This window comes from Hippocampus zosterae, chromosome 20 (assembly GCF_025434085.1).
Source record: "Hippocampus zosterae strain Florida chromosome 20, ASM2543408v3, whole genome shotgun sequence".
Classification (NCBI taxonomy): domain Eukaryota; kingdom Metazoa; phylum Chordata; class Actinopteri; order Syngnathiformes; family Syngnathidae; genus Hippocampus; species Hippocampus zosterae.
In genome coordinates this window covers 5200775-5215559 of record NC_067470.1, presented here as the reverse complement: position 1 = coordinate 5215559, position 14785 = coordinate 5200775, and the positions used below count along the sequence as shown (strand labels likewise).

Sequence of the window (14785 nt, the reverse complement as noted above, 5' to 3'; positions counted from 1 at the left end):
CGACAAGTGTGTGACTGTGTGTGAGGCATGAAAAACATGCTACGGTTTGAAACATAATTGCGCTCTCTCTCTCTCTGTCACACACACACACACACAGGCTCATATAGCAATTACCCATGATGCTTTTCCACCATTTTTTGCAATAACTGTCACTGGCAGAGGTTTGGCCTCCTTATCTGATTTTTATGAACATACTTGTAGGGATTATTGCGATTTGTGAAAGCAGTGCTGGGGAATGTGTAACAGAATGAGAGAGGACTGAAATAAATAAATAAATAAATAGCAGGGAGGGTGAGCGGAAGAAAAGACTAATCTCCTGAGGAAAGTAATGAAAAATATAACTCACAGTCAAGCTCGGCTTGGAAAAGTTGGCTAAAACAAAACAAAGACCAAAGAGATTATTCGACTGACTTTTCCATGACGGTTCCTCTCTAATTCGTTCATGCCTGAGGAGGTATGAAATGCGCAGCAGCCACACTCACACGGCGAGGATTCACTTATGAAGTGGCGTGTTTCACATCACGCACATTGCTGACATCGCTGAAGGAGCGCTAACGAGAAACTGAATTCTTTTGGTGAACTTGAAGTTACGAAGCACTGAAGTATGAATTGTCTCTGCCGCGGAAATGCGCTCTGACAGAATATGAATGGGGGTGCAGTTTTTCCACTGGCGTAATCTGCTTTATACCGCGCGAGATTGCCAGTTTGGTCGCCTTCGGCGATGTTGCTCGCTGTGCGGATGGCCAAAGAGAAAAACTCGATTCGGGTTGAGCCGATTTGATAGAGTATGGATCACTACTTATTTAACAGGCATATCCCCAGACCGTTGTGCACGAGCGTATGTATGAGATGCTGCACAATGATGCCATTTTTATTTCTGAAATGCATATTTTATGAAATTAAACTAGTGAGTGACCATATCGTGAGATGGGACTGATTGAGTACAGACGCCAGGCTGCGAATAGACTGGGAGCGAGGTTGTGGCATCAGGGGCCTCTGGTCTGCCAAGGTGCTCTGACAACTGAGCCTGCTGTCAGAGTGGCGGAGGCCAGGCTGGACCAGGGCAGTGGCCTCACCATCTGCTGGGTGACAGCCAAAGTCACCCTGCGTGGAAGCTCAGTGCGGTAGGCGTGTCCATGTGGGGAATATCTGCCTTAGCCTGTCTATCGGTGAGTCATTCTCCTCTGCGTGCAGGACATCGACAACCACGTCGGCAGGTTTTGAGTGCTTGTGCATGTGTCCCCCATCAACGCATATCATGCTTCCAAGTGAGGTCAGTGGTATTTGTTGTGTCTGACTGGGGTACTGACCACTTCTCGAGGCAGCAGAGGGTCCTCCGGGCGACTAGCTAACAGGTTCACGGTGCCACCCGAAGGTGCAGCTCGGAGCAAAGCCACCACCTCTTCTTGAGTCTTGTCGTTCAAGTCGACACCACCCACCTGCAGCACACGTACGACTTATGAATGAACGCCCACTGGAGGCCAGAAAGACGCTTCCAAACATTTGGAATCAAATTGAGTGATCAGAGCAGACCCATCTTCAAATTCATTTCATCTTTCAGTTCCCATTAGAATTTCAAGTGAGATCCGCCGTGAAATAAAACGAAAGCCATCGAGATATCATTCAAGTTACTCATTCGTAACATATCCAAGACAATAACCGCGCATTTAATCTTTGTGATGACATGCAGTATCTTCTGAATAATAGAGTATATAGGGATGGCTTCAACTGTTTTCAAGATTCCTACCTCCAGAAGACGGTCTCCGGCTTTTAGTCTCCCGTCCTGGATGGCGGCCCCTTGTGGGAGAATATTTTTTACGTAAATCGGGGCACTGCCACCAACAGGGACATCTCTGGAGGTAATGCTGAACCCAAGACCTTCTGGACCTACATGAATATACAGGAATGAACACATTTGACATAAAAATAAATCAACCAATAAATAAATACATTTCAAAGGATCATTCTCGACCACACCCACAACTACAAATATCAAATATGTCAGTCATTCAGCAACGTGTGAGATCGTGCTGCATTAAATTGTTGAATAAGCAAAGAGGATTTAGCGAAACAAAATAAACCACAACTTTGTTCCGCACATTCTTAATCTAAAATAAGAAGCTCTGTCTTCATTTTCTGCTTTCCAGCATATGCAAATGATCCTCACGTATAACGAGATATAAACACACACACACACAAACAAAAACAAAAGTAAAGGCTTAAAATCAAATCTGAGTCAATGTGCTCAGAGTCATGACGACTTTAAACGAAATATGGTTCCTTCATTCTGACTCCAGATGTTCTTACAAGTTCGGTGAATTTCACTGGATCAATTTGAGGAAGCCCTTGAGCTCGATGCTGCGCAAAGCCTCTTTTGGTTTCAAGAACGGTGACCTTTAAGTTTCGGCAAATGAATATGAATTGCTGGTCGAGGGTTAAATGGCTAAATGCAGTAACTGATAACTCCAAAGTCACGTGACCTGACCTTTATTGCAGAGGAGACATGAATTTGCCGATACAATCAAAAAGTTGTTCAAATGTCAGCTGGTGATTCAGAACTGCATTTGAAAATCTATTGTGCATTCCTTTTTTTTGCCAAAAGAGTATTTATTCATTTTCACGGGATAGATTCTACCCTGCGTGATCTTGTGGCATTTAAAAGTCATTTGATGTGGTTTCAATGGGGCTTTTTCGGATGCCAATGTTAGTATTCACGTCGAAGTAGCTGCTCATTTCACAAGGCTGTCAAGCGCCTCTGATAGTCCATCATGACCTACACTGTAGTTTCCCAAGTTCGACTTTTTTACAATCTGTCGACCTGTCACTGGTTTGGCTGACAGTGATTGTGTAAATGAAGACGAAGCGCAGCGAGAGCGCAGCGTGGCTGGAAACTTTCTTAAGGCGTCAGCGCACAAACAACGTTGAAAGAGGTTGCCCATGAAGGTATAAATTTCACCTTGGCTGAGTGTGTGTTGGCTTCAAAATAATAATCAGGCAGAAAAAGGCTGTTTCATGTTCGATCTTTCAAACTGACGCGTTTCTTTGCTAAGAGTTACAGCTCTTAAATTGAATCAAATTTGTGTAGGTGGACTTACAATACACAGAGGACGTGTATGGCGAAACCAATTTCCGTTTGCATGTTTACACTGCGAGACCTGCACTCACGGCTTTAGTACTTGGAGCAATAAGTCAATGGCCAAAACTACAGCTCATTTAAAAGTGCATTACCATTCTGATGGTAATTACTGTGAAAACAGCCCGGCCCAATCTGAGCTAATTTTACCATTTCAGTAACATGTGGGAAATAATTACTGCCCATTTGGAGTTAACAAATTGCTTGAACCTTAAAAACGAGGACATCCATTACAGGAAACACCATTAAAATCATAACAAAACGTATGTCACTGAGTTTATTTAAAAAAAAAAAAATAATAATAAAAAAGAAAGAAAAGAACCCCCCCCCCAGGAAAGGGGGGTAGCGTCTTGCCTTGGGCAATATTAAATGTTAGAGACGAGGTTTCAGGTGTAATTGAACAATGAAGACCAAGTATTGATGGAGTCAAACTTTTCTTGATCACTTTTAAGACACTCCCCCCACCCCAAAAAAGAACATCTTAAACAGTCTGGACCAAAATGTTGACCATAGTAATCATGACACCATCACGTAGTTCACTTGTTGTGTTTTACCTTTCTTCAGCTGGACGTTGAATCTGCGGCCTTTGCGTTTAACATAGGAGCTGCTGGACTGTGTTGTGCTTATTTTGCGCTGCAGGGAGGTGGATGAGGTGGAAGAGGTACTCGAGATTAATGATTGCGCCGGCGTGGCATATCTCCGTCTTGGCTCCGGAGTGCTCCCTGCCAGGGACCCCCGTTGACTACAAAAAGGGGCAAACGGGTTCACTTTTTTGTTTTGTTTTGTTTTTTCAACGGTGTTCCAGTAAAATAGACCGAGATGTGTCACAGACCTGGAGGTTCGCCCCACTACGAGGCTAGTCCTGTCACCCGAATGCAGAGAGCCTTGGCTGAAGCGGACTCTGCTGGAATGAGGTGAGCTGAGTTCACTCTTGCCCGCAAGTATCTCGTATTGCCTTTTCATGGCGGCCGGGACCACATGAAAGAGGATGAGGGAGGAAGCCATCGCCTGCCTAAAAATGTTCTGGGCTCTGGGGTTGGTGCAGTGGGAAAAGAACATCACATATGGACAGAAATGCATTTGTCATAACAAGATAAGAGAGACAAGTACAAAATGATATATTATAGCTCTGCAGATAGAAACGGGCAGGCAATGAGTAGTGTGTGGTCAGAGGAGATAAAGAGACTCGGGCTCAGCCTGGTAATGGGCCGGTACCGCTGATTTTTCCAGGGGTCACCAACCCTTCTGAAATTGAGAGCTGCTTCTTGGGTACTAATTGTTGTTGTTGTTGTTGTTATAAATGTTGCAACCATACCGAGGTTAAATGGCTCAGAAAATGGACGGATGCAAATTCATCTCTGCTAAGAAAATGATCATCCTGATGATTTCGCACCATTATCAACATTAAGAATAATAATAATGAAGATTTCCAGTCTCAAAAATTGTTTCGTCTGTTTTGCCAGTGGCATTTAGCATATAGATGGGCTGGCCGGGAGCAAGTGCGGCTGCAAATCCAAGACAGTAGCGGGAATACCATGCTGGGTTTCCCTCAATGTCACTGCTAAGACGACTCCGCCACAGCACACAGCCGTTCATTCAAACACAGCCACAAATATCCCTCCCACTTTCATTCAGATGGAAATTTTCCAAATATCCCCGAGACTTGAATAATGATTAGCGGGTACGAGTGTGTCTATATGTCTGTTTGTACATCACACACGTGCAGTGCAATCAGCCTCCACCTCGACCTAATTGAATGACAAATTACCCCATCGATAAATCATTCTGTCGGATCAAGTGTATCAAAATATTTACCCAAGCAAAACAATCTGCTGAGATCACTTGAAGAGCCTTTTTTTTTTTTGGGTTCCTCTGTGGGGTTCACAATCAAGGCAGGGGAAAGCAGAGAGATGGAGGGAGGGAGAGTTTACCTTCTTCAATTTCGTGAGATGCACAATTACAATCATACGCAAGCTGATGTCGGCGTGGAGCGTGTTTGGCAGAGGAGGGAGACATTTGGAAAAGCAAAACAGCTTTTCAGTGTGCTCGAATGTGAAAGAAAAAAAAAAAAACACCAGCTCCGAGTTTTACGGCTACAGAGGCACTCATGTAAAATCATTTATTTCTTGCATTTTTTTTAACAGATGTTACAGATGGCAAAGAACTAACACTATTGCAAACCATAGGTTAAGCATCATCCCCGGTTTATTCTGCTCATGGTCACTGTCACTGTTGAGCTGGAGTTGACAAAAGTGCACCTTTGGCATATCACAAGTCAACCACAGCTTCCGTTCCTTTAAAATGAATGCTTTTGGAATGTGGGAGGATACCAGAGAGCCCCGACAGAAACGTACATACTCTAAGCATGAGGAGAACGTACAAATGGCACACTGAAAGGTCACACCTGAGAGTTGAATCGACAGCCCTTTGCTCTGAAGCGGATGTGCCAGCCGCATTTCCCACTCAAAGCTGTCTTGATAAATGCAAATGATTGACACCATCGACTGTATGTCAATCAAATATAAGCACCATTATGTTTGAATGCAAAAGTCCTGTTTTTAGAGACGTCATATTAGAGCTATTAGTTTGGACAGATGCACCTAATAAACTGTCGGGGGCAATCCCACCCGTTTTTATGGCTCATATATTGCCCATATGCAAGTATATATTGCGTGCGAGTATGCACATTCAGGCTTTGGACGCCGGTCAAGTGAGGTCAAAGGCCTCATCTTAAATCATCAGCCCACTTTAAGAAATGAAACGGGGGGCATTGAGTCGGCGGATACGGAGTGTGTACGTGCTTAGTTTTGGAAGGTGAAGCGTTGGTCAACGACTGCAGGTCGCCAAGACCTATCCCTGTAAGGCCTGCATGTCGGGAATATTTCACTTTAATTGTGCAGTTCAGCATGTGTGTGCGTGTGAGCAGTGCTGCATGAAATATCCAATATAATATTTTGCAGATGAGTACAACCTGCATTGGGATGGTCGTTAAAAAATGAGTTAAAGGAGTACTAACGTGAAGAAGTAAAATTACAACTCAATGATTTATTATTTTTTTGGATTGTTTTGTTTTCTTTGTTTTTTACAATTTTGTCGCCTATTTGATCAACTTACCAAAAACATTCCTCATTCTTTAGTAGAAAGGTGGTATAAAGAAACCTGTAAACCTTTGCCTATGCCGTCATTTGATAATATGGAATGTGCCATAAATATAATGAGAAGCGGTAACCACAAAAACGCACAGGATGATGTCGGACCGAAAGAAAACTGTAGCTTACTGTTCGAAGCGAAGATGACGTATATCTCCCTGGTTGATTCTGACAATGCAATCATTCTCTTGGAAGAGATGCTCCTGCTCTGCCTTGCCTCCACGCTCCAGACGCTTGACGAGCAAGCCCTGGGTTCTGGAAGGGATCGCACAACACATCAGCTATATTACATTGTTGAGATAAACCATGTGGAAATTGCATTCTAGAAGAAATATCGACAAGTAAGAAGCCAATGAATAGTGCAACACAACGTTTCATGATGTAAACCCACACAAGCCAATAATGTGTCTTTTTTGAGCTGAGCAATACTCCACAGCATAACCCCACCGTATTGAATTACAACTTTCAACTATGTAAAGATTTCTCTTGGCCTGCTGACTAACATGTGAAGCCCGGACGGCTCCTTTTGCCCACCCACGCTGTCTGCAGGCCGAGGCGAATGACAGGACAGCTTGTGTGGGGCAATCCCAACCGCAGACTTGCAGGAGATAATCTTGCATCTTCTGAGAGAAACGTGCATTTTGCCATCACCGGAGCTTAAGCCGAGAGGCGCTGGTGTTGTAATAAATACATTAAGCGCTCCCATACCTGCGCCATCTCAGCAATCCCTTTTAAAAAGGGCTACCTTTACTTTTACATCCCACCCCATCAATTCCTCTTCCAAATAAATACACGAGTGAGCTCCTCGGGGATAACCATTTGGAAAGAGATCGCATGTACATATACAAAGTTCCAGTCATTTCAAAAAAAAGGAAAAAAATATCTGCGAATGAAGACCTCTGTCGAGGCAATATCTGGATTTTTTGTTTTAATGATCAATATTGAGAAAGAATGCATTTCCTCATTGCAAGAAGAACAGATGGTTTGTTTTCACTTGAGGTTGACAACTGTCAATTTCTGCGGGAATAGCAATTTCAAGGTCTTAATCCTTCGATTTTCATTGGACTCATAAACAGCCACTTGTAAAAAATGTAACCCTGCTATCAACGACGATGTCAAGGGCAGATCTTCAGACCTCGTTATCATTTCTGGCAAATAGGCCACTCTTAGAACATTGCCCTAATTGGCTTCATAATATGGAGATCCACGTCCACATTACGGACTCATCTCGGCCCCTCGATGGGGGGTAAACAATTACATTCAAAGAAAATGAAAGCTCAGAAGAGGCACGCTCGTCTTCCTCGCTGTTTGATAGCACGTTGTCGGGTTATCTCAACTGTGTTGAACACAAGCGTAATTGGGGCTGCCTTGGAAGCGGCCTCATCTCAATAAGTGTTGCCTACACGCAGATTACGGCATTGGTAAACCGTAACCACTTGAGGAAAGTCAAAGGAGACTTTGATCATTGATCGGTATTTCAATAGCGGCAAGACGTTCATTAGTTTTTGAGATGATTTTGTCGAGTCACTGTGATGACGGTAATACACAGGCACCCAATTAGTTGCGGAAACCGGGGGAGTCGTAGCTAAATGGCATTTAATGCAGAGTTTCAACTGTGAATTCATTAGATGTGGACGCACGGGGACTTTGCGAATGCAAAATTATCTGAAGGCTCCGAGGAAACCGAGGAAAATATGTTCAACAGCAATAAACTAGCTGTTGGCGCTGAACTTTCAGGTTGGCTTGCAAGGAGCAGGTAAAGGTTCAGGTTGAAAAGTCCTACGGAGAAGTACAACTTACAAGACGTTTTTATGAGAAGAACAAGACTCCAGTTGATCACCAAATGTCTCGTGACATGAAAATATACTGCCCTTCATCACTACTTTCATCCTCTGATGCAGGATGTTTCAAGGTGTCACGGGTTCCGAGGGCGCCAATGGCAATAGATCAAACCTAAATATAGTTTCGCCAACACTGGCTTATTTATGCGCGGCAAGTGAATTGATGCCCCTAAAGAAACGACACCTATCCAATATTCATGACGGCCACGCCCCTCGACTTCAAATGTCATGCCACTTCATCTCTTTGCTCTCTGTCTTTCCGACTCATTTTGCCCGTCTCCCTTTCCGCGGAGCTGAGTAGTCACATTCACCTTGATGTTGCCTTGGCGAGCAGCGTGGATTAGTGTTATGGGCAAGCTTTTAGTTTGATTACATTTGGCTGCGTCCAGCGTCCTTTATGTTTTTGCTGAAATAACCATGAACTCCGATACGCTGCTTATCCTGTTCAGCATGCATTGGTTCAAGAAAAAAAATAAATAAATAAAAACTATGGAAAGAAAAGAAAGCCAAATCACCTTCAAGGCTGAGCAGATATTATTGTGATTGAGGACAAAGGTTATAACAGAAAAAAACATAACAAGGCTTTAAAAACTGTGCAGCCAAGAGTAAAACTGACTTGAATCTCTTGTTATTCCCGGGAAAAGACATATTGTGGGCGAAGGAGGGTTATCTTTTGGCAAATAAATAAAGTTGAAGTCAATGTACCGCCTTTAATTGACTAAAAGCAATTCCAAAATCTTAGCCCGTTAGGTGCGATGCCAAGACTCCCTCCTCTTTACCTGACATCTTGCGAACTGAATGGCACTATGTGGATCCCCAGCGGTCCTCCTTTATTGGACACTTCAACCGGCTTGAGCATGGCTCTGCAAAATGATGATGGATGGGGTGAGAGAAGGTGGGCGGGAGAATGTGGCGGGAGATATGCATGGAAAAAAAAACCCACAAATGACATTAGTAAAGAAAAGCATGGTATAAAAATGGCATTGTCAACATGACTGGCTGAAGGAATTTATGCGGGGCAAAGGTTAGCGTGGACTCAGTGTGGCATTTGCATTGTATTGTCCATGCAAAGTCATCCGTTACAAAAGTCACGCCAGTGAAAGACTTTCACTGTCGACGATGGACTCAAATGGAGACTCCATTTAAGTGATTACGATCAAATTGGTGTTAGAAACGAAAACAGGCTAATTGAGAAATGTGCACATTATTTTATTTTGTGCAGATAAAGACATGAAGACAAATGAACAAACGTGACCGCGGTGCCTCTGTCCTATCTGCTCATTCTCATGTGGCGAGTGTGTTTTATTTCTCGATTTATTGGTTTATGGAAATGCAGTTCTGCTGTTGTTTTGTTTGGCTTTTGCAGTTGCTTGGGGAATTCACAGCAGACAATCCATGTTTGAGCCAAATTAACTTTAGCAGGCAAATGTGATCACAATGGCTTCGCCTCAGTCATTCGCTCACGTTCACGTCAACTAGCGGAGTTTTTCGCTGAACAAATGTCACAGTACGATGATGTGAACCAAATCCGGAGCTAGCAAGTGTCGGCATCTGGTTAGATTTTTTTAAATGTGGCATTGTGACTTTGCAAAAATAAAAAATATAAAAAAGGTTCAGTATGGGGGTTACTCACTCGAGACTTAACACAGGTGAATGGTCCAATGCGGAGTCAGCTCTCCCCACTGGCTCTATCCTTTCAATTCTTTGGTCATGCGTTTGCCTTGCCTCTTCCTCCTCCTAAAAACAAAAGAAGAAAATGAAAATACATGAATTTTTTTTTTAAAAAAAGGCTATGTGCAAAAAGAAAAAAAAGACAAAAACCCTCCCCATACTCTGCAATTTTGCCATTAGTGTTGTTCGCTCATGTTTCTTTTTTTTAATGTGCACCGGTTTTTAAATCAATTACCTGCTGCAATAAGTAAGAGCCTCCATACCGGGAAACTTTCATGGAGGCAGACATTTAATAACACAGAGAACAATTGCAGTTGATTATCTGTACTTATGGCGAAGAAGGGTGAGGTTAATTAACAAGTAGCAAGCGCAATATCAGTTGTGCGTGTTTGTTCAGACCACAGGTGGGTGGTAAGGCACTACATTTGCGCCATCACTCAAGTCATTCATTGGAGGACTCCTTTTTACTGGTACCCGCGTCATATTATTCTGAAGCAACAGTAACCTTACTTGAGTAGAATTCTTTTTTGCCAATTTACCCACATCTGGTTCAGACATCATACTGTATCCTAGAGAAACCATTTGCTCCATCACACCTTATTTCCCCGACTATCTTCGTCTTTTTCTCTTTTTACTGAAATGTTAAACATCCAAACAAGGACTTGTGACTTTTTTTTTTGAATGGAAATTGATCCAGCCCTTTTCAAGAGGCAAGCGTATCTATGGTGACATACAGAGGCACTGTGAAACTAAATCAGTCATCCAGTCAGGCACACCTTTAATTATACTGTATGTCAGTTGAGGTCCGGGTTTGCCGGTGGGGCCATCATTCACAAGGCTTTTTAGAAAGGCCCCCTGAGGAGAGCTGACTATTTCCATGCATACATATGAAGTGGACAAAGGACCGAGCCTCCTGAGGGAATCCACAAAGACATCGCGAGCTACATCTCAAAGCGAAATTCAATCATGGGAATAAATCTATAGGAAAATGCAACTCAGAGGCAATCTTTTACTTTACAGTTGCCGAGTGAGTCATGGCAGAGCACCCCGTGTAAAATGGGTGCTCTTGTGAGAATATTGGACAAAATGAATGCACTGTAACTACTCCGCAATTGACCTCATCAGACAAATAACACTCTTTCAACTGAAGGTGCTTTATATTTGCCCCGAACATCATTTTTACAGGATAGCTGCTGACTTGCTCCCTGGGTAACACAATGATGCTTGAGTGTCCTTGTGACCCGAGGCAGAAGGTGACCATCACCTTCTCTCAATGCCAACCTTTGCTTATTGTTCATTTTTACTGAGCGCCGAGTGACAGCATGAGAGACAGCCTAAATATACATTCAGCTCTTTCCCCTTCAACTCCACATCACCTCTGCCGTTCTTTGTCTCTGTGTTAGTCTGAATATCGCCTGTCCATAACCTCTATTTCTCCTTTCCCTCGAGTGCTTTTAGCACCCTGTGGTCCCATGGTAACCAGTGGAGTGGGGGGAAAACAACAAGTCTTTTCAGATTGCCGTAGCACTCAGTCCAGGCTTGCTCTTTTGCCCTTCTTGCTTTTCTCTAATAAACCTCCTTCCTAACTCACCCAGAAACCTCCTTTATCCAATAGAGTAGGGAGGGGTTAGAGATCATTGCCGGACCCCTATAAAATCCACATCTGTGGCATTGGGAAAGAAGGCAAAATGTGGAGGTCACGTCTTTATTGAGCAAGGGTGAATGTGAGAAAGGCGAGAGAGGGAGTGAATGAGACAAAGCTGCAAAGTGCAAAGTCTTGTTACCTTTAAATTGACTGGCAGGTTAGAAAGCTGAGAGGTGAAACAGGAGGTAGCAGCTGGGTGGAGAATCACTCGCACGTATACATACATGCACACACACTCACATGTACAATAAAAGTCCACTGCTTGGGGGATGGGACAAAGGCTGTGTTGAGGAGCGACCCCCCCACCCCCACCCCACACCCCCAACAGCTCACGCACTGAAGGAAAGGCACTGTAAGTGCATACGTGAGTGTGTGTTGTGCCATTAGCCAGGGCCAAGTACAACATGTCGCTGTTTGGGGAGCTGGGGAAGAGGAAGGCACCCTCCTGAGCCCGTCTTTGGCATCAACGGCTTAACAAGGAAAGGGTGAAAGGTCACGAAGAATGGTGGGTTTCTGGTCCTCGCCCACCCTTAAGGGCTAAAGTCCACATGTGTATATGTGTGACAGCTTCATGTGTTGAACGAGCCTCTCTGGCAGACCATCCCGGTCATTTATAATGACCGGTCTGTGCCAAGCAGAACAATGCAGGCCAAAGAGCAGGATGTTGAAATGTCTTGGAATGAACAATGGATGTTTTCACTTTATGTAAACGTGGAGGAAGTAAGCAATTTACGGTAAAGCACCGACGTGTTGAAATATGCACAATGACACACTTTCACCTACGTCCTGATATGACGGGTTCAAAATATTAGTTTAACTGGGTTATGCGAAATGGACCATATATTGTCAGCCTGCGAAAGGCGGCAAACAATGGGGCGGTAGAAAGGTGAAGGGGAAACATCATAATTGCAGCGCCAGCCGGGCTGCGGTTAACCTAAACAGTGCATCACATCAAAGGCCCATACAGGACACCACAGAGCGATTGTTATGCACTCTGGCATAGATGTACGAAGACAAGCTGTTCGGAATAACTCTTCATTGATGCTCCTCTAACGCCCCAAAACAATTGAACTCAGATTTTTCTCCGCGCCAGAATATTCTGTTTAGAGCTGCAGCTAAACAATGTTTTTGTTGTGGAAGGAAAGGTGTCCTAGATCAAGCTTGTGAGCATTAAAAGCATTAATCAACCCAGGATGGGAAAATATCTTCCAATATGTGTCACCGTCAAAATCCCGTGCCGGATCTTGTATCATCTTGTATCATTCAAAACCGGAAGAATACTGTCGTTAAAGGTAAATGACTCCCCAAAATGGCCTCCATGATTGAGTTAAGACGTGAGCGTTGCGCCCAATGACAGAGTCCCAAGCGTTTCTAATCCCCTTAACCCTTCCTTTACTGCCGGCATGTCATCCCACACCACCATTAAAACAACCAACATGTCACACTAACTAAGATTAGGTGACGCTAAGTTATATTGATGTCGACCAAAAGAAAGCCTTTTTTTTTTCAAGGATGGAACCTGATCAGTGGATGAAAGGGTCATAATGGCCAATTTATCCTGAACACAAGTTCCTAAATAGAATTTACTGGCCATGAGGATCTCCGTTAATTATTGTGATTTGATGATGATGGCCCTTTCAGTTTCAGTGATTGGCTCACCTTGTGTTGAAATAACATTTTCACAAATGTTCAACTGAGTCCTTATCCGTAAATATATTTTTTTAAGACATTGACATTGGCGCCTGCCATCTCTCACGGTGTGCAACAAAAGGAAGAATGACAAATTATAATTTGAAAGTACTGCATCTGTGAGCCAAATTAATAAAGTGGTTGCTCGATCTCTGTTTAACAATTTGTGATGTCCTTCAACTTACTCACCTTTTTAAAACTATTCATTGAGCTCAACATGGTTGAAAATTAAGCAAAATTACAACAACTTTTTGGATGAGTTATTCAGACAATATTTGGGGGTGCTTGCTTGGGCAGGCGGCAGAATTTCTTGGCAACATCAATTATGTGGCAGCATGATTCAGGGTAGCAGAATGTTTGTCTCCCCTCGTGATGGTCATAGTTTCAAACCTGAGCTCCTGTGACTTGGTCGAAGTGCCCTTAAGCAATCGAGTGCCACCCGCCCCCGGTGCCAAAACACAACATCGAAGCTTTGTTTGTGCAGTTGGAGACTCGAAGCCGCAGTATATCAAATTAGGTTTATACTTTAGCGACTCCCCTCTGCAACCCCAACCAAATTAAAATCTGTCTGCATTTGATCTGGAAAGAGTGTCTGGCTTGTAAATGTTCTGACGAGGATTTACTTCAGGCAAATTACAGGGAGAGAGAGAGAGGAACAGGTTTCTAATGTAGTTAAGCTAATTAAATCAGAGATGTGAGGCTGCGTTTGTCCACATCAAGGAACAGAATAGTGGCATGTGGATGGAGGGAAGGTTACAAGGCAGGCAGCAATGTTTGGGGAACATTTGTGAAAAGGAATCTTATCTTTCTCGATGGGATAATGTCCCCTTCGGTTCTCATGCACAATCGTTGCATTTTCTTCCCTAAAAGGCAAATTTGCTCGTTTGAATATAGCATCTGCCAGGGCCTGTTTTATATATCAGGTCTGGACCGATCAATCAATGACACAGTTATCTGTGCCTTTGCCGACTGTATTGTTAAATTGCACTATAACGTAGTTAGGCCAGCTAATTATGAGAGCTGAAATCAATCACGGGTCAATAGCAGAACCCTAAGCAGGCAGAGTGACCATGACTTTTAACAAGCCTCATCAATAACGGTAGCGCAAGACCCCGCCGCTACGGAAAAAAGAACAGCGGTTCCACGTCGGGTGTGGAATGAGTGGAAATTGAGTTATCATCTCAGGTTTTTGTCCCCGGCAAGTTTTACATTTGAACGCAAATGCAAGGCAAGTGAATCAAACGGAATGTAAGGAGTCTTTTACATTCAAAGAGCACTTCGCATCAGTAGAAAAAAAAACGGATTTGGGGTTTCTGATGTATGAAAGAGAACTTAAAAAGGCATATTAAGTTTTTAGACACCTGACTGAGGTGATGGAGAGGCGATGTGAAGAACTAATCCTCTGGCACTGAGGATGTTGGGAGCGGATGGACTCCTCTAAATCTTGAGTCTCTACCAGTACATTAAAAAGGGGCTTGGTGGTGCTTCTCGGAGATTAATCATCATTTTGAGCTTATTAAGTGGGAGGACAGTCTGCTTTCAACTGCTTCAAAACGTCAAATCCATCTTTTATGCTGTGAAGGTCAGTGAGCGCCAGTGAATCAGTGATGTTAATTTCAATGAGCGTGCACATAGTGTAGATATGAAATGTAGTTAA

The 14785-nt window shown here is 43.4% G+C and overlaps 1 protein-coding gene across 7 annotated transcripts in view; it reads right to left on the bottom strand.

Moving 5' to 3' along the window:
* The window catches only part of LOC127593336 (partitioning defective 3 homolog), a 170165-nt gene that overhangs the window by 89502 nt on the left and 65878 nt on the right, over nt 1–14785 (bottom strand). For 5 of the 7 annotated variants that reach the window (XM_052054708.1, XM_052054707.1, XM_052054705.1 and 2 more), the window contains exons 6-11: nt 9757–9860; nt 8903–8986; nt 6412–6537; nt 3688–4163; nt 1748–1887; nt 1311–1439 (exon numbers count right to left, since the gene is read on the bottom strand). In XM_052054708.1, coding sequence (XP_051910668.1) covers nt 1311–1439; nt 1748–1887; nt 3688–4163; nt 6412–6537; nt 8903–8986; nt 9757–9860 — 1059 coding nt within the window. The remainder of the gene's footprint in view (nt 1–1310; nt 1440–1747; nt 1888–3687; nt 4164–6411; nt 6538–8902; nt 8987–9756; nt 9861–14785) is intronic. The other 2 variants (XM_052054710.1, XM_052054712.1) reach the window with 1 other exon arrangement.